At 42.6% G+C, this 20,367-nt stretch overlaps 2 protein-coding genes across 2 annotated transcripts; both read left to right on the plus strand.

The window, feature by feature from the left end:
* The first annotated feature begins 823 nt into the window (after window positions 1-823).
* On the plus strand, window positions 824-11,062 carry LOC140575539 (protein mono-ADP-ribosyltransferase PARP12-like). The gene is made up of 12 exons (XM_072695905.1): window positions 824-1,184; window positions 1,273-1,408; window positions 3,127-3,430; window positions 3,537-3,644; window positions 5,472-5,604; window positions 5,716-5,884; window positions 5,981-6,101; window positions 6,358-6,454; window positions 6,739-6,817; window positions 7,732-7,862; window positions 8,523-8,674; window positions 9,403-11,062. The coding sequence occupies exons 1-12, from the start codon at window positions 868-870 to the stop codon at window positions 9,684-9,686; spliced, it is 2,031 nt and encodes a 676-aa protein (XP_072552006.1). The 5' UTR covers window positions 824-867; the 3' UTR covers window positions 9,687-11,062.
* A 519-nt stretch (window positions 11,063-11,581) lies between these two features.
* On the plus strand, window positions 11,582-19,832 carry LOC140575540 (protein mono-ADP-ribosyltransferase PARP12-like). Its single transcript, XM_072695906.1, has 12 exons — window positions 11,582-11,949; window positions 13,919-14,054; window positions 14,198-14,474; window positions 15,472-15,570; window positions 15,719-15,851; window positions 15,943-16,111; window positions 16,200-16,320; window positions 16,406-16,502; window positions 17,066-17,150; window positions 17,892-18,022; window positions 18,155-18,306; window positions 19,140-19,832. The coding sequence occupies exons 1-12, from the start codon at window positions 11,657-11,659 to the stop codon at window positions 19,391-19,393; spliced, it is 1,947 nt and encodes a 648-aa protein (XP_072552007.1). The 5' UTR covers window positions 11,582-11,656; the 3' UTR covers window positions 19,394-19,832.
* The last annotated feature ends 535 nt before the right edge of the window (window positions 19,833-20,367 follow it).

A 20,367-nucleotide genomic window follows, 5' to 3' on the forward strand; every position in this document is an offset into this window, starting at 1 on the left:
GGTCTTGGGGTGAGCAGTGCCTCATTACCATCCTCACCATTTAAATGAACAGGCACTCAGTTTTCAGCTGTTTTCAACATGGCTGTTCAGACAGGGTGAGAAAGGGTGCTGGGGGTCTTGATTTGATTATTGAGGTAGTTTGACCCAAACAAGTTATAAACATTGTGTTAAGTTGTGGGTATAATATAAAATATCTAATATTATATAATAATAAAATATCAAATAAATACTACACGTTTTTCCTCTTGAAAGTGTCATTTAACACAGAGTAAACAGGCTACACCTTCTCCAGTAAGTATAGTCAGCTTATACATAGCATAAAGAACAAGTCCTCAAGCTTACATGGACAAAAGTATTGGGACACCTGCTCATTAATTGCTTCAGCATTGCTGTGAGGATTGCAAATGCAGGCATAGCAACAAGAGCCAGGGTGATCATCCCTGGATGTGGGATGATCACCAGCCCAACCAAAGGAGCACCAGCATCATTCCAGAGAACACAGCAGGTCCACTGCCCCACAGCTCAATGCTGGGGGGCTTTTTACACCCCTCTGCAAGGGGACACATGGTGGCATTAGGTTCATGTTGTTGATCTGCTCCAGGGAGTCCTATTCTACTGGCAGTACTTCTCTACAGGAGCTAGACAAGCTGTGTGTGTGCATTTGCACATCTGTGTCAGCAATGGGTGCAACTTTAAGTGCCTGGATGCATTGCTAGTTAAGGGGTGTCCACATACATTTGGACATGCAGCGTTTTCCGCCCTGCTTTCCAGAAGGCTGTACCGGAAGTGCCGGCTCTAGGTTTCGTTTTCGGGGAAGGAGCAGCTCTGAGGATCCAGCAGCAGAGGCGCGCGCACTGAGCCGCGAGCATGTCGGCCACACTGTCAGCGTTCACCCATCGGACGGTCTGTCAGCACAGGGGCAGTCTGGACTTCAGGGGTCTGGATCAGACTGTACGCCAGCATTGCACCGTGGCTGATGAGCTGCTTCTGCAAGTGCTCACCGACTTCCACAAGTTCGTGGTGGTTGAGGGCAGAGAGGGGATGGGGGGCTTCCTCCTGAGGCCGGACAGTGTGATCATCGCCAAAACAGCCCTCAGGCTTTGCCAGAAACAGCCAGGCCAGTGCGTCGCCTGCCAGGACCTGCACCTCTGCCGGTACTTCGTGTGTGGAAACTGCAGATTTGGGTGAGTAAAGAGAGGAGGGGTGTAGTTCAGACTGCTGCAATATTAAAATATACGTTTATTTTTTAAGGAATATTTATTTTTCTGTTAGGGTGAAATGCAAAAACGTCCACGTGATAGATTCCCCCCATAACTCAGTTATCCTGAGCAGAGAGGGACTCCAGGACTTTGGGAAGGCAGAGCTTTTTCAGTTGTTGCTGCAAAATGACCCTTCCTTACTGCCAGAGGTGGGTATATATTATATTATATTATATTTCATTATATTACATTATATTATAATATAATTGGGCTCATTTGACTTTAATTAGGGAATTTTGCCACCTTAAAGGCCTTCAATTTCACATACACACACACACACACATACAGGTTGTATTCTTTCCATATACAGTCACTGTAAATACTGGAGCAGGCAAGCAGTGGAGTTGGAAGGGGGCGTGGCTTATGGTCCCAAGCCCCAGATGATTGGTCAAAAGCTCCGATTTTTTTGTTTTGTTTGTTTGTTTAATTTTTATTTAATTGTAAAAAAAAATATATATATATATATATAATATTTCATAACTCACAAAAATATGAAAAAACACAAAAATATGTTAATATCTAGTTACTGTTTGTGACTTTGCTGGCAAAATAAATCCCCCAAACGTTTTGGGAAATTATCGCCATCTAGTGGTCAGTCGTGAGATTCAGTGAGAGTGATAGAAAAGTGTGAACTGGGATTTACCACACTACCCAATTATCTCTCCTATACCTCTGCTGGGGCTTTACTTATAAATATATACTTATAAATACACTGTGAGGGGAGAAGAATAGTTTTTTGTATTTTTTATTTATTTAAATTACAGTTTATACTTTTAAATCACTTAAGCAAATGTTAACAGGAACTTAACTAGCTAACTTAAGCAAACTTAACCAAGGTAACATTATAATAATATTGCCTAAATGTAAACCATCATTCTGTTTATACATTCCTATTAACCTGCTTAAACATTACACTAAGAGTAGCACCTCTACAGAACCCTGCAATCAATACAGGTTTTGTGTAAATGTGAATATTACAGTACATATGTATTAAAAACAGAACTGTGAAGCCTTCCATGAATTTACTTGAGAATTAATATACCATTTGTCAAGAAAACTCTAGACACGCCTCCTTGTCCATTCTGTCTGCTCTGCTTATCATACAGGAGAACTTCTATAGTTACAGATTGTAGTCCTTCTGTTTCTCTGCATGCTTTATTACATAAGGAATCCTATAAGATCAGTGGAGCTAAAAATGGATAATGGGTTAGAAACAAGTGTAGCTAATAACATCTAGTGGCCGGTGAATGTGTGTGTGTCTGTGTGTGTGTGTGTGTGTTGTATATGTATATAGTGTGTGTATTTAAGAGTATACTTTCTCACACAGAAGAGTCAGGGGAAGTATGGTAATGGACATTTGGGCTAAGCCCCGCTTGTTTAAAATGTCTGGCTCCGCCCCTGATGCCAAGCTTTAGCTAGTTGAGTATCAAGACCCCTGCATTGATCGGGCTATGTTTGGGATCGGGAACTGTATTTTTTTTAAGCAGGGTGGGCAACAGGGGGCCAGATTCCAGCACATTTTGCTGATGTCCATGCTCTAACAGTCCTACTAAACTTGGCAATTAACTGATGAGTTAAATCAGGTGTGCTTAAGCAGGAGAAGCACAAAACTGTGTAACCAGAATTCGGCCCTCCATGACCAGAGTTACTGCTCTGGAGTGATGGGTGTTGGTTGTGATCCAGAATTTCCAGCCCTTATTTATGCTCAGCAATTTGAGAACATCAGCTTTACAGCAATGTTCCAAAATCTAGTGTAAAGCCCTCTCCGAACATTTCGGAGGAAACAGTGAATGAGCAGGTGTCCCCATACTTTTGTCCGTATTGTGTATTTCTCAGTCTGATTAGAGTCTTCTTTGTTTGAGTTTAGGTCTGCTCTCATTATAACAAAGGGAGCGGAGAACATGGCAGCTGTAGATATCAGACGTCCTGCACCAGCCTGCACCTCTGCCAGCACTTCCTGCAGGACGAGTGTAAATTCGGAGCTGATTGCAAGCGGGCTCATTGCTTTGACGCCACCGCCACGAAAATCCTAAATGGCAGAGGACTCAGCCCGGAAAACATCAGCAACTTCTGCAAGATTTACAAAAACAGGTTTCTGATCTCCTCGCACAAAGAAAGGGCAGCTGTTCTGATACAGCCCGAGACTGAAAAACCAGCTGCTCCCGGAGCAGGTCAGAGAAACTGCAGAGAACACAACAAAGCATGTCCTTGTTCTTCATGCCTGTTTCTTCTGCTTATCTTCTCTGTTAGTAAATGCTGCATTTTTTGCCTTTTCAGCGTCTCCAGCTGTAGGAGAAAGTTCAAAGCAGACCAACAGGCCAGTGAGAGAAATCGACTCCAGTGAGATCTGCCTTTTCTTCATTCGCAGAGGATGCAACTTTAAAGGTAGACTACTGCACTGATCATGTGATGTTTGTAGGGGTGTCCCTCACTAGCCTCCTTCCTTTCACACAGTTTGTGAGGATGGTCTGCTCCAGGTAGATTGACACATGTGCCATATTCCTTCCATTTCTCAATGATGGATCTAACTGAACCCCAGGGGATTTGTATTCATCACCTGCCTTTATCTCTTTAATTACCTTGTCTCTGAGTTATGTGAGTGTTTTTGCCTTCATAGTGTCTTCATTTCTAGCCAGTAATACTGATTAACTAACGACTGGCCCTTCCAGACAGGTGTCTTTATACTACAATCTCTTGAGACACCTTCTCTGCACTCTGAGATCTCTGTCTCACTAATTGTGAGACTACTAGCATCAGCAGCCTGCAGCTCTGTTAGATTAGGTCAGTCACTTTAAAAGGGGGTAAATATTTATGGACTTATCACTTTTTCTACATGACACATTTTTGTCACTTTGAGGGTCAGCTTTCAACGTTCACTTTGACATTTGACATAAAACTCCAAGGCTTATTGGACAGTAACTACAGGGACTTCTGTACAGGCTGGTGAGGCTATTCTCTGGTGATGAAGCCGGCGGTCCAGAGGCTTTTTAAGGGGTTAAAGAGTTTATTTATGTAAATTCTTGAATTATATTGACCATGATTTCATTTATGAAAGCAACAAAAGTAACATATCCTAAGGTGATATCCATGAATACCTTTAATAGGCCCTGTGTCTGTCTGTATCTCTCTGTATTATTATTATTATCCTCTGACTACAGTTTGGGTTCAGTTCTGTAATTATTCAGTATATAACCAAGACAGAAATCTCAGCTCCCAGTCTTGAATTCCTGCATGAGGTCGGTCAAACAGTGGAAGTCTTTGAGCAACAGTAGCAGCAGAAACCTCATGCAGTAAACCCTGCATCAGAGCTGCTTCATCGAAGTTGGCTTGACAGGGCTTTAAACATCTCTATGGGTTGAAGGGAAATTCCAAAGACTTATGATCTTCCATTATTACTTCAGAATTCAGAAACACTTGATGTGACGCATGTCTGAGCCTGGATTTCTTTACCGTGGTGTTGATGGGAACCAGGGATCACTATGTCTACAACACACCAATATCTCTATTTTATTTACTGGCCAGAGCAGAGTTTTTAAATGTAATGGAGTTATGTAATAACTAAAGGCTTGGGAGAAGGACCACACCCAAACTCCTCCTCTTCATTACTATGCACTATATAGCTGCTCTTCTCCCCTCTCCTTCTCCTGATGAAAATTCACACCCTTCCACCACCCCTGCTCCCTCCTACGGTCCAGTTCTACTCATTTACATTACATTTACATTTGTATTTAGGGCATTCAGCAGACGCTCTTATCCAGAGCGACTTACAAATGTGCATCACTGTTTACTCAAGAATAACCTCAGCTAGTTTGAATAGACTAATAATTCAAAGATCCTCTTATCTTAGACTCTACTAAACACAAGTCAATATGGAGACCATAGTACTCTACTCTTCACCCATGTACTCTCAGAAGAGGAGGGTCTTTAGTCTGGGTTTGAGGACAGCGAGCGTTGGACTCTGCCGTTCGGACGCCCAGGGGAAGTTCGTTCCACCACTTCGGTGCAGGAGAGAAAAAAGCCTGGATGCTTGCCTACCGTGGATCTTAAGGGATGGCGGGTTGAGCCGAGCCGTACTTGGTGCGGATTAGCTTTTGATCATTGCTCAACTTCTGCCCGGCAAGAGGGGGTCTGGCTTCAGGTCCATAGCTGTTATGGCATCGTTGCTTTTTCTGTTTTACTTTTCTGATTCAAATTTCTTTGTGTCTTTTTCAGACAAGTGTGTCCGCGTCCATTGTCACCTGCCTTATAAATGGCAGGTTTTAGAGAAGGATGGAAAGACATGGAAAGACTTGCAGAATGGAGAGGAGATTGAGAAGGCCTTCTGTAACCCAGCTAATGATGTGAGGTACTCTTTTTCATGTGATCTTTCATATGAAGGTGGTTTGAGACAAATGGTTGAGAAACAGTTGTAGAACCTGAGTGGTTCTAAAAATTAATGTATGAATTAAACTCTCAGTCCAGGACCTCAGTCGGTAAACTTCATCTCAATGACATGTGGAAGGGCGCAGGTTCGGCGCCTGTCTACGGCATCTTCCGTTTCCAAGCCTCCCAACTTCATCTTGACCACAGAATGGCTCTGGTACTGGAAGAACGACCAAGGAGTTTGGACTGAATATGGCCAAGGGGTCAGTGGTTTTTGGCTTGTGATTCATTCTCCACTGGAGCTGAACTGGCTGGCCTATTTTTTTATTTTGCACCTTCATGTTTGTCGTTGTCTGTAGATGGATGCAAAGCATGCGACCCCTCTCACGTCTCAGACACTGGAGAACGTTTACCAAGCTGACCCTCACAGTGAAGTTCCTGTCAGTTCTGAGAATCACACATACATGCTCTATATGAAAGGTAGGTAGGTGCAGTGGGCTAATGTAGTTGTCGGATGTAGTCATGCCCAAGGGCTTTTATTGGTGTAGTGCAGCATAGTCACTCAGACCGGGAATTGAACCCCAGTCTCCCACATATATAATGGGACATCTGTCCATATCTGTTGCACCACACCAACCACTACCTCTACAACACTGCTGCAGTATCATTGTGTATAGTATTACAGCACATATACTCTGCATCGCTGCATTTTGGTTATGGTATGTTTGATCTCCAGATATGTTCCAGCAGAACGTTCTGTACATGACCAAAAGAGAGATACGAAGGAGGCCTCGATTTGTCTCGGGTCTGGAGGTTGAGAACAAGCTGAAAAGGTATCAGCCTGAAGCTGCCAACTGCAGTGAGGACTCACTGTGGTGTAGCATGTTCAGAATTACTGTTAGTAGTAGTTTACAGTCGCAGATGGACGTGATGTTAAATTCAGTGTCATTAAGCATGCTCAGAAATGGACATTAATAATTCCTGCTTTGATGGTTTGATTGGTCTGATTCTCTGGAAGAATAACTCTCATTCATATCTGATGTTTGACACTCAACACCTGGAATCTGAGATGAATTTAACCATGAGACTTTCTGTGGTCTGTGTTGTCCCACATCAGTGAAAGCCCCAGCAGCTCCTCCACTGTGGTGGTTCCTGCACACTGGGACAGAGGAGCCCTACCCGATTTCTCCTACAAGGTATGTACACTGTATGGACAAAAGTATTGGGACACTTGCTACATTTACATTTACATTTATGGCATTTAACTGATGCTCTTATCCAGTAACAAGGTTACTCGTATTACAGAGGAGGGCCAATGTAGTGTTCAGAGTCCTGCCCAAGGACTCGTATTGGTGTAGCGCAGCATAGTAACCAAGACTGGGAATCGAACCCCAGTCTCCAACATGGTGTGGTAGCTCAGTGGCAAGTAGTGGCGTTATCTGTTGCGCCACACCAACCACATCACCAACCTACCTGCTCATTTGTGGTTTCATCCAAAATCAAGGGATTTAAGGCAATTAAAAAAGAGTAGATTCGAGCTTTGCTGTGAGACATGTGATTAAATTCAGCGACAAGAGCATTAGTAAAGTCAGGATTTGGATGATCACCACCCCACCTTATCCCACAACTCCCCAACTCATACTCCCAAAAGTATTGGATGGAGCACCACCACCACCATCATTCCAGAGAGCTCAGTACTGGGGGGGGCTTCATACCCCAGGTCAAGTGCACAATGTTAATTATCTGATTATCACTGATGCACTTCATGGAGGCCCCACCTCACAACTTACAAGACTTAAAGAATCTGCTGCTAACGTTAGTCTTGGTGCCAAATGCCACAGCAGGACACCTTCAGAGGCCTTGTGGAGTCGACTGGAGCGTTGACGGGTCAGAGCAAGTGAAAAAGTCCCTGAAAACTGTAATTACACATGAGATGAATGAGTGTGAAGAACCTATTGAAAGTGTAAACGATCTCTACATAATGCCAGTCTTTCACGTTCTATGTTTTTGTGGAGCCATATATTTGAACCATGTGTTAGAATATGAGTATTAACTGCTTCATCACTGACCTGTGTCTCACTAATAGCATATGTCTTACTTTGCTTGTTAGCTGGTCCCCTTGCCCAAGACGGATGCAGAATTCCTGATGGTGGAGAAGCTGTTTCGGCAGACTATGCCCAAATTCACCATCAGCAGCATTCAGAGGAACCAGAACAGCTCTCTGTGGAAGGTCTTCCAGTGGTAAGGTCAAAGTCTGCCTGTTTATGATAATAAACAGGCAGAGGGGGCAGTGGTGGCTCAGCGGTTAGAACGCCGGGATATCGATAACAGGGTTGTGGGTTCGATTCCCGGGCTCGGCAAGTTGCCACTGTTGGGTCCTTGAGCAAGGCCCTTTACCCTCTCTGCTCCCCGGGCGCTGGAGTTGGCTGCCCACCGCTCTGGGTGTGTGTGTGTACTCACTGGCCCTAACACATGTGTGTGTGTGTGTGTGTGTGTGTGTGTGAGTGTGTGTTCACTACCAGATGGGTTAAATGCGGAGGACACATTTCGCTGTACAGTGTACAGTGACAAATACGTGCACCTTTACCTTTAAAAACTTATCATAGAACATTTGTTTAGGGAAGTCACTGATTAATGTAATGACACCCTCATGAGCATGCCCACTGAATACAGAGGAGATATGAGTAGAATATGAAGCATCATCTCATTTCTGTGTTGGTCTGCCTTTCTAAGAGCCTTGGGATTTACACTAAGCAAACATGTAAACAACACACATCACCATTGTCATTCTCAGTTACAAGTCTACAAACGTGGCTCACACACTGGTATAAAGCTCTATGCTCTGCTGGCCGCCCTGTGCTTCGAACCCCTGTGTTAAACTGGAGTATCTGTCTTGAACAGGCAGAAAGAGCAGATGAAGGAGAGGAACGGAGGGAGAGATGTGGATGAGCGACTCTTGTTCCATGGCACAAAACAGTCTCTAATAGAGGCCATCTGTGAGCAGAACTTTGACTGGAGGATCTGTGGGACTCATGGCACATTATATGGTAAAGGTAAGAGTGGGCGATTCTTTGACTGTTGTCCATTTCATGCTGAATAGAAGACCATAGTAATAGTTTACCATCTAATGTTGTCTTATTATACTGAATTATAATGTATGGATTCTATAGTAAATAATTGTATGTACAGATTACATTTCATTAGGTAACTACAGTCATATTCAAAAGTTTGGGCAACACTGGTCAAATTACATGTGATTTTCTAAGTACAAAATAAGTGCACAGAGAACATAGTTTGGGACACTTTTACAGGCAGTTATATTTTTATTTACTTATTTTAACCTAAGGAGGGAGGAAAATGTGCTAAATGCAAAAGTAAGGTCATGTTTAATATGTTGAAATATTAAAAATGTATCAATACACTCATATTCACCATTTTTGCTGAAATTTGGCCTCTGCCTTTTACAGAGGTGTGAAAACACACATACACACTAGTGAGCAAACACACACAGTGACAGTGAGCACATGTGCTGGAGCAGTGGGCAGCCATCACTGCGGTGCTTGAGGAACAGGGAGGTTGAAGGGCCTTGCTCAAGGACCCAACAGTGGCAGCTGGCAGAGCCTTAGTATCAAACTCATAACCCTGTGCCAATAGCCTGGTGCTCTACCCGCTGAGCCACCACTGCCCCACTGCAGGTCAAATAACCAATAAATGAAATCACCTAATCACTTAACATTCACAGCTGGTTATGTATGTCTTTGTGTCTTTGTGTCTTATTCAGGGAGTTATTTTGCCAGAGACGCTTCCTACTCTGATGGATATGCTCAGGCTGGGAGCGACTCCAAAAAGACAATGTTTGTGGCACGGGTTCTGGTGGGCCAGTACACCTATGGCAACAGTGACGTTGTTCGTCCTCCTGCTAAAGAATCAGGCAAAGGCTCCTATGACAGTTGTGTCGATAACAAAAGCAATCCCAGCATTTTTGTGATCTTCGAGAAGTACCAGATCTACCCAGAGTTCATCATTGAGTACGGTCCAGAGGAGTCCAGGTGTTTGATATCTTGAGGTTTATTGAAGCTCAGTTTTAGGCGCTTTTACAGCAGAGCTTGGTAAACTATTTGGTACATTTTTACAACACTTCTTTTGTATCCTATAAAATATGTAGTGATACATAGGTGCTGCACCTGCTGGAGATTGACCTTCCTGTGCTAATCGAACACACCTTACCCAGTTAATCAGTGCGCTCTGAGTTCCTTTGATAAGAGTGGAGCTGGCTATTATCGTACTTCATGATATGATAATTTATGCTTGAATCAGGAGTGTGATGAACTTGTGCTATATGCTAAAACTTGATTATTATTATTATTATTATTATTATTATTATTATTATTGTTGTTGTTGGTTATATCTGAACACCTAAAATATGTAACTTTGAACATGCATATTATTGCTGACATGAAAACCTACAAATGATGATGATGATGATGATAATCATTTGTAGGTAATAATAATAATAATAATAATGTTATTATTGTTATTTTTTATTGTTATTTTATTGTTTTATTGTTACTACTACTACTACTAATAATAATAATAACAATACTAGCATTAGTAGTAGTATTAGTAGTAGTATTCAGCATTACAAGCACTTTGGATACCTAAAATGCATGCATATCGTTGCTGACAGAAAAGATGACAAAAAAGATGATGATGATGATGATGATGATGTTGTTTTTGTTTGTTTTATTAGTTGGGAAGCCTCTCAGACCCACAGTCTTGTAACTCCCTCGCTTACTTACTCACTTATGTTTAGCAGGCTGAAGATTAGCCACAAGGGGGTGCTATTAGTGCTCAGATAACCTTCAGACTCTTGACACAGTGTGCCCTTGTTTTTACCGTTAACAGCTGTTTACCATAGTTACTATTACCAAAATACTAGCTGTTATTTACACTTTGTGAACATGTTACGACAAATGGGCGCATAGCAATGATTTCTAATGATCTAAAAATAAACAATCTGACATTAGTATTTTTTTGACATTAATATTTTTTAACTTTAATGAAGTTGCAATTTCAGAGATCAGAGACTGTGTTACTACAGCAGTGATGCATAAGCTGTACAACAGATTTTCAGAATGTGAGAATATAGTACATACATATGTGTAGTCTTTTTTTCAGCAGTTTAGTACAAGTGTTACGGCACCAGTTCACCTGTAAGTGCTGACTGATTCCTCAGTGGTGTAAATTGTGTGAAACGTGACTGAACAGTCAGATTGTGCTGTAGAAGTGTTTGCAGGATCATAACCTGATCTTTTCTGTGAAGTACTCCTGCTTTCTGCATGCCGGGACGTGACTGAATACATGAACACATGAAGATGAATGAATAATTGATGGTGTGTTTTTGAATGAGTGCTGTATTAAACACTGACGGGGTTCCCGCCTCTTTGGTGACTCTCTTATTTCCATTCTTCTTTGTCGAGACACTTGGTTTGTTAGGTTGTTAGGTGTCATTGTTTAGCTGGACCATCTATTTTATTAGGAAACCAAAAGTGGTGTAAATAAGAGTGGGAGGAGGCTGTTACTATGGCAACAACCTTGCTCATACAGGTGTGTGTACTGTACTTAACTACTGCCATACCACTATACACTACACACCTTCTTATGCGTAGATAGACACAAATGATATTATATATATATATAATAAATTATATATATTTATATTATCTATATTTTTATATATGTATTATAATATATATATTTTCTTTATAATTGTATATTAAGTAAATAATTGTATTTACTCTTTTGAGTATACTTAACTTTGACCTAGTTCTCCATCATTAGTCATTAATAAGTGACGCAATAGGGACGCTCCCACTGGAATAAGGGCTCATTCTAAAAAACATCGCCACCACGCGTCCAGTCTGTGAATTACACTTTCAGTTTCCTGGAATCGAGAGTAAATAAAGCAGTCGAGAGTCAGGAAGTTCATCCCAGAAGAGAACAGGCTGCAGATCTTCAGCAGCTCGGGTATAAACATGGCCAAGCTCGTGTCAAACCATATCATGAGACTGCTGTGTGATAATTTGGGCTGTCTGGACCTGGGGCAGGTAGACAGCACGCTGAAGAAGAGCTTCACAGTGGACGAGGCTCTGCTGAAGGACCTGCTGGCCGACCGCAGCAGCTTCGCGGTGGTGGAGCAGCATCCAGGCGCAGGGTCGCTGCTGGTGGCCAGGACTGACCTGCGCGTCTGCCCCAAACAGGACAAGTGTCAGAACTGCGAGGAGCTGCACCTGTGCAGGTATCTGGTGTGTGGCAACTGCAGATTCGGGTAAGAAACCAGTCCTGTCTGATCATTACTGCAGCTGTAGCTCTGCTGAGGACATGAGTAGACAGAGGTGTTATTATTTTACACTCTTCTAGTGTTTTAGCTGGATGTAAAAAAGTCAAATAAAATAGTCAAATAAAATAGACACTATGTTCACTGTGTTTGAGCTATTTCTGCTAAATGATTCAGTATAATATTATTATGTAATATTAGCAATTTTATTAATAAACTTCACTTGTAAAGACGTGTTACCATGACATCAGTATTATGTATTAAAAACTATTATGTATTAAAAACTCGCTGTATTAAGTTTGGCGATGACGGACTCGCTGTTTTGAATCGATTCTTTCCAAACGATTCTACACTGAATCGAACGTCCCCAGCACGACTCGTCTGGCTAGCTGGTTTATTTAGCTGTGTGACTTAGAATAATAATCTTAGCCAGTAAAGTTAGCTAACAGACCTACAGGTGAACAGGTGAAGCTCGTTTTATTTGCGATTTGAGAATTAGATTAAAGTGGTATCTCACTTGTGAATCAGTGACTCGTTAAATCGGACGCTCGAATCAGTGAAACTGGCATCAGCCACTTGGTAATCGATGCTAACGCATGTAGCATTAGCTGGGGTTTCATGTTCTAGCCTTTATTATTTATAGGCTTTTATATTAGATGTAACATTAAGCTTGGTTGAATTTGACAATGACTTTTTAATCAACGAATCGTTTTCGTGAATCGATTCTCTCCCAACTGAATTGAACCTCGCTTTAAACGTCGTTTACCTTCGTGTTCAAAGAACAAACGTCTTCAAAATAATCTTAACAAGCTTAACAGACTTGTCAGGTGAACTAAAGCTCGTTTTTAATGCAAGATATTTGAATAAACGTATATATTTTCTGGTGAATCATTGAATCACCAATTGAATCAGACGCTCGAATCTGTTGGGTTTCCATCAGCTGACTGTGACGAGTGTCCTCTCTATTGGCCCAGAGCCTGCATATAGTAATTAAAGTGCATGATCCTTGGGGCAAAATAGAGGTGCTACAAAGGGTTCCCTGGGGAACCATGTTGGAAGAACCCTGAAGAACCATCTGTCCGTGTGAAAAACTATTCAAAGGTTTTAGGAACCCTCATCTAATGTAAAGGCTCTTTGCCAATTGTACGGTTCTTCACACTCACAGTGCTTCTATGGTGCCGCCATCACACCTGATGATGCGTTTATTAGTTCAGTGGCAAGTTTATTAGCAAGTACACTACACCGATTAGCCATTACATTAAAACCACTGACATGAAGTGAAGGGTGTTCTTCACTTGCTGCCGATTGATAGGTGCTGATTGTAGCCTGATAATCGGTCAGTTCTTGAAGTTGACCAGGTGGAAAAAACAGGTCAGTGTAAGAATCTGTGCCACTGTAATAAGGTGGTAAAATTGTGATGGCTAGACGACTGGGTCAGAACATCTCCAGAACATCAGGCAGGTCTTGTGGGGTGTTCCCAGTATGCAGTGGTCAGTGGTCAGTACCTACCAAAAGTGCTCCAAGGAAGGGCAACAGGGTCATGGGTGCCCAAGGCACACTGATTAGATTTATCTATGCCCCACGTCACAACTTCCAGGACTAATGGATTAATGGATTAATCCATTAATGGATCTGCTGCTAACGTCTCGGTGCCAGACACCACAGGTCACCACACAGAGTCCACACTTCGATAGGTCTGAGCTATTTTGGTGACATAGGAGGACCTACATAATATTTGGGGGGTGCTTTCAATGTTATGGCTGATGTGATCTAATAGTGCTGTACCACCTTGATGGACTATTTATTATGGGAGTTTGAAGTTCTGGACGCAGAACAAAGGACCAAACTGTAAACACTGCTGATGTTGAAGATGATTTTTCAGCTTTTCGACTCTGTCATGATCTCCTATCTCTGATGGCTGCTGCTATTCTAAACCTTATCTTTGCTTCGTCAATCTCAGATCTAAGTGCAAGAACTCGCACGACTTGAAATCTCCACATAATTCTGTCCTTCTGGCCAAAAAGAATCTTCTCCACCTTGAAGGAGCTCAGTTGTTTCAACTTCTGCTGCAGAACGACCCTTCTCTTCTTCCAGAGGTGAGGTTAGCCTGTTGCCGAAGCTCCTGGATGAGTCGTAATGTTTGTTTTTGGCTCATCACCAACACCCCTGTAATGGGTTGTATAAAAAAATATGCTGCTAAACTGTGTCAACATCTATTATTGTCATGTGATGCTCTTAGGTCTGCTCTCATTATAACAAAGGGAGCGGAGAACATGGCAGCTGTAGATACCAGACGTCCTGCATCAGCCTGCACCTCTGCCAGCACTTCCTGCAGGACGAGTGTAAATTCGGAGCTGCTTGCAAGCGGGCTCATTCGTTTGACGCCACCGCCATGAAAATGCTGAATGGCAGAGGACTCAGCCCGGAAAACATTCGCAACCTTCACAAAATATACAAGAACAGGTTTCTCCTGGCTGGTCACAATGAAAAACCTGCCCCTAAAGCAGTGGAGAAAGGTATGTGTGGTGATTCAGAATGGCCCTCAGTCCAGAGAGCGCACACTTACCAGTAATGTGCAGTAGAATAGTGTGATAACACAGTAACACAGAAACATGCTCAGTCTCCCCTCCCCTCCTCTCCCCTCCTCTCCCCTCTTCTCCCCTCCTCTCCCCTCCTCTCCCCTCCTCTCCTCTCCTCTCCTCTCCTCTCCCCTACTCTCCTCTCATCTCCCCTCCTCTCCTCTCCTCTCCCCTCTTCTCCCCTCCTCTCCTCTCCCCTCCTTTCCTCTCCCCTCCTCTCCCCTCCTCTCCTCTCCCCTCCTCTCCTCTCTTCTCCCCTCCTCTCCTCTCCCCTCCTCTCCCCTCTTCTCCCCTCCTCTCTTACCTTCTCTTCTCCTCTCTTCTCTTCTCTTCTCTTCTCTTCTCTTCTCTTCTCTTCTCTTCTCTTCTCATTTCTTCTCTTCTCTTCTCTTCTCATTTCTTCTCTTCTCTTCTCTTCTCATTTCTTCTCTTCTCTTCTCTTCTCTTCTCATTTCTTCTCCTCTCTTCTCTTCTCTTCTCTTCTCCTGTCTTCTCCACTCTTCTCTTCTCATTTCTTCTCTTCTCTTCTCTTCTCTTCTCATTTCTTCTCTTCTCTTCTCTTCTTTTCTCTTCTCTTCTCTTCTCTTCTCTTCTCCTGTCTTCTCTTCTCTTCTCTTACTTATCTTCTCTTACCTTCTCTTCTCTTCTCATTTCTTCTCTTCTCTTCTCTTCTCTTCTCATTTCTTCTCCACTCTTCTCTTCTTTTCTCTTCTCTTCTCTTCTCTTCTCTTCTCTTCTCTTCTCTTCTCCACTCTTCTCTTCTCATTTCTTCTCTTCTCTTCTCATTTCTTCTCCACTCTTCTCTTCTCTTCTTTTCTCTTCTCTTCTCTTCTCTTCTCTTCTCTTCTCCTTTCTTCTCCTCTCTTCTCTTCTCCTCTCTTCTCTTCTCTTCTCTTCTCTTCTCTTACTTATCTTCTCTTCTCTTCTCTTGTAGGCAAACAGACAAGCAGACAGCACTCCAGCAACTCTGTGAGTGAGGCAGACCGCAGTGAAATCTGCCTGTTCTTTGTTCGTCAGGGTTGTAGTTTTAAAGGTAATGACCCCTAACATCTTTAATCACAATGCTATATAGTGATTGTACTCCATAGACAAAAACCTCAGAAAACCATCCATGTTTGATTGGAGGGCATGAGCACGTTCCATGTAACGTATCTCCCCCTGCTTCTGTACATCTCCATCAGAGAAGTGTGTCCGTGTTCACCATAATCTACCTTACAAATGGGAGGTTTTAGACCAAGATGGAGTGACATGGACACACATGCCTAACGAAGAGGCTATCGAGAGAGCCTACTGTAACCCAGCTAACGACAGCAGGTACTTCACTGAGTATTTGTGTAACATGCCGTGTCAAAACAGCATGATGGCTTCCCCACTCAAAATAATGACACTGTGTTCCTGACCACAGCTCCGGCCCTCAGCTGGTGAACTTCTCCTCAATGACATGTAGAGGAACTTCGGTACGTCGACTTTCTACAGCTTCCTCTGTTACCAAACCTCCTCACTTCATCCTGATTACCGAGTGGCTCTGGTACTGGAAGGATGACCAAGGACTGTGGATTGAGTATGGCCATGGGGTCAGTATGATTCATTACCGGCTATTACCGGAAGTTCGGTTAGTGGATTACCTCCATAGTTTTATCAGGTTAATGTTGTTTTATATAGGAAGACAGAAAACACGTGTCCTCAGTCTCCTCGAAAGTCTTAGAGAATTTGTTTCTCTCTGAAGTTGAAACTGAGATCCCCTTCAGCGTGTTGAATAATGACTACATACTCAACCTGAAAGGTAGTAATTTCTCACAACCTCTTTTTAAGCTCTGTAAAGACGTATCTTCCTCCCACAAACTGTGTTTTCTGCTTTCCCTTCTCAGAGATGTATCAGCAAAACATAAAGTACAAGACAAAAAGAGAGGTTCGAAGAAGGCCACGATTCGTTTCAGCTCAAGACGTCAAGGGCAAATTGAAAAGGTAGTGTTTTCTGAGGCTTATCATGTCTGCTGAGATTAGTTATACTGCCTGAATGACATGATGAACTACTGAAGTGTGCAGTGATGAGGCCCACCAGGACTGGACTCTCTGCTTTAAGAAATGTGCTGTCCAATTCCTCACTGCTGTAATTTATGATTGTCTGATTGCATTCAGCGACAGGAGTGCTAGTGAGGTCAGAATGTTGGATGATCACCACCCCACCTCGATACCAAGTATTAAATGGAGCACCACCATCATTCCAGTGAACACAGTTCTTCCACTGCTCCACAGCTCAAAGCCGGGGGGCTTTATTACCCCTCTAGCAGACGCCTGTCATTAGGGGTTTCATGGTGCCAACAGGTTGATGTTAATGTGTACTGTTGGCAGTACTTCTCTACAGAGACTAGACAAGCTGTGTGTGTGCATTTGCACATCTGTGTCAGCAATGGGTGCAACTTAAAGTAGTTGAATGCATTCATTAGAAGGGGTGTCCACAAACATTTGGACAGATGCATGTCCAATATGTGTAATATTGTGTAACAAGACTTGGCCTTAATCTTTAGTGATACTCAAGGAAGCTCCAGCTCTTCCTCTGTGGAAGTTCCTGAACGCTGGGACAAAGGCCTTCAATCTGACCTCTCCTACAAGGTACACACACACACACACACACACACACACAGAGGTTCTGTGCAGTTCTGGTCTCCTTTTTGTTTGTTGTACTGCATCCCAAACTGTCCACTTCACTCACTGCACTCAGGATGGCACTTTTAGTGGTGGTTCACTATTTTTGTGCACTATTTAGTGGGCTGGTGTTCGATTTGGGGCGCATCCTGATAATTCCCTGATAAAGGCGAAGTGTTTCCAGTGCAGTATTACACATTTATGGAATTAGAAAAAAGGCTCTGAGTGGCTCAGCAGACTAAGATGCTGAGACTATGGCCCAAGGATCATGAGTTTGAATCCCAGGTTATGCTGCTTCGCCATCAGCAGCCAGAGCCTGAGAGAGCACAATTGGCCATGATGAAGATTTTCGCTTTCTCCCCTCATCACTTCCATTGTGATGCTGTCCGGCACAGGCATCTGTTGGACAATGTGTCAGAGCTGGGGATCCAGCGTTTGCCTCCAAACCTCCTAGTATGCTGTCCTGACCCTCCTGGTGCCAGAAGCATTGCAAGTGATAGGTGTAGTCGTAGTCAGTGGGTGGGTTAATTCTCTCAGCTAAGTTTGGGAGAAAATGTAACAACATGTTACAACATAGTTGTGCGAAGTGGGCGGAGCTAGGCCTTCATTGTATTGAATGGGGATGGGATGCATTTGAACCTGTAGTGTTTGGCCATGTTTGAACACACTACGTTAAATAATGGAAGTTAACAAACTGGATGTTTTCAGATCGTTCCTCTTTCAAAGTCTGCAGCTGATTACAAAACAGTAGAATTACTGTTTAAGCGAACAATGCACACAAGCACTATTCACAACATCAGGAGAGTGCAGAACCCATCTCTCTGGAAGGTCTTTCAGTGGTAAGCACATTTTATATACAAATACTCAATTTTCAAGAGTTACAGTTACCGGGTTGCTACGATGTTCTTACTTTTAGCCTGATTATGCTTGATTATGCTTGATAATGCTGACTTCTTAAATGCTATTTCCAGGCAGAAAGAGCAGATGAAGGAGAGGAATGGAGGAAAAGATGTGGATGAACGTTACCTGTTCCATGGCACAGATCAGTCTATAATAGAAGCCATCTGTGATCAGAACTTTGACTGGAGGGTCTGTGGTGTCCATGGGACACTTTATGGGAAAGGTAAGGTCTAATTACTAACTACAGGTCAAATATAACAGCAAATTCAGCTTTAACATCTAGACTGCTTTCTCTATGATGCTGTAATGTGCAGTGGGGGTTACGCTTTAGGGCTTTAAAGGGTTAAGCACTCTCTCTTGTCAAAGTATTTGGTGTGACCCCTAGACTGTCATCATGGCACCCACTTTGGGAAAGTCTGCCCCAGAGGGCACGTTGTAGGGGACACTGGAGGGCACTGAACCTTGCTTTCTGCAGAATATTTTTCCCTCTCCATTGCAATTGATCATGTTTATATACTTGGAAGGGCATCTAATAGGGCACCTTAATGAGTTTTTTTTTTATCAGAAAGGCAGAAAGGCTGTAGGGATGTCAAGTTTATATTATTGTGAGGGCACCTGTTGAGTACCACATCACATTTCCTCCACTGGAGGGACACCCATTACTGCACTGCCTCACATCTTGGGAACTTCCCCATTAGAGAAGCATCTGATTGGGCACTTCATGTTTTCTTACCCATAGGAATATCATAAACAGCTTTACTTGAAAGGACAGATATTGGGGCACCATCAGGTAGGGGTGGCATAGAGGGTGCCTTCATAGGTGCTTAATTCCCTTTTCTATCGGAAGGGCCACTTATTAAGACACATCATCATAATTCATTCAGAGAAGGGTCACGGGGAAGCATGAAGGGCAGCCAGTAAGGCACACTGTCTTGTTTTTATCACTCTAGAGAACACGTTAGTAAGGCCATGAGGACACCATGGGGGGACAACTCAGCCCACCGTCCCCCTGGGTCCACCATTGGTAATGTATCTTTTGATTACTCTTCTACCCAGGAAGCTACTTCGCCAGAGATGCCAAGTATTCCGATAAATACGCTAAATCCAGGGGCAGGACCAAGATGATGTTTGTGGCCCTCGTCCTTGTGGGCGAATTCACCAAAGGCAACACCAACTACCTTCGACCCCCACAGAAGAGCGACAGACGGGTCTTTTACGATAGCTGCGTGGACAATGAAGCCAACCCGGCGATTTTTGTCATCTTTGAGAAGTTTCAGATCTATCCTGAGTACATTATTGAGTACTCTTAAGGTTCAGAGGTCTGCTCTCGAGGTGATGATGTGAGTTTTTACATGAAAACTCATTTTCGTAGAGGCGTTCCTGTTAGAAACCTCTATAGAAATAAAATAAAACAAAATAAAACAAACAAAACAAAATAAAACAAACATAACAAAAACAAACAAACAGAAAAACATGTAGCTTTATATAATACAGCACTTACGCTGGGTTTACTTACTTTTACCCTGAAATGGGAATTTATGCTAGTACGCTTTAGGTGAGAAAGGATTAACCAGATATCAGACTTTAACTGGGTGAGTTTGGTAGTTTTGGGGGTTTACTTTGACCAACAGTGTGTAATATTAGTATTTCTTAGCACCTCTCTTCTCAGTTCTGTTGGATGCAAATTTTAATCACCTTTCCTACTTTGTGAATTCTGATCTCTAAAATAAATGGTTTACCCTCAGTGAACAGCTGTAAAGCGTCAGATTTTTTTTAATATATCTCTGCCTTGTTCTGGTCAAGTGAATGAACTTAACTTTCTATTAGTGATGATTTAATGGCCATTCATTCCACCTTGCAGACTGTATGTTTACAGCATTATTAGTTTGTATATAATTCAAATGATTTACTCACAATTTAGTTGGGTTTCCTCTGTCAAAGTGAAACCAAATATATATATATATATATATATATATATATATTGGCAGGTGAAATATGATTTATGTGATATATTCATTGGACATACCAAGTTCGATTTCTTTTTCATTTTTACGAATGTCGATGAATACAGACACAAAAAGGTTATTTATTCCAGAAAAGAAATCATACATTTTATAAATTCAAGTCAATTTATTGGGGATTTAGAAATTACAGTGATATGAAGCACTCACATTGAGATTGTCAGCAGACTGTAACAACTCTAGCTATCTAGCGCTATCTAAAGGGCAGGACAGTGGTGCCACATGGGGCTGGGGTTGTGGGTTCGATCCCTACTCCAGTATAT

This window comes from Salminus brasiliensis, chromosome 13 (genome assembly GCF_030463535.1).
Source record: "Salminus brasiliensis chromosome 13, fSalBra1.hap2, whole genome shotgun sequence".
NCBI lineage: Eukaryota > Metazoa > Chordata > Actinopteri > Characiformes > Bryconidae > Salminus > Salminus brasiliensis.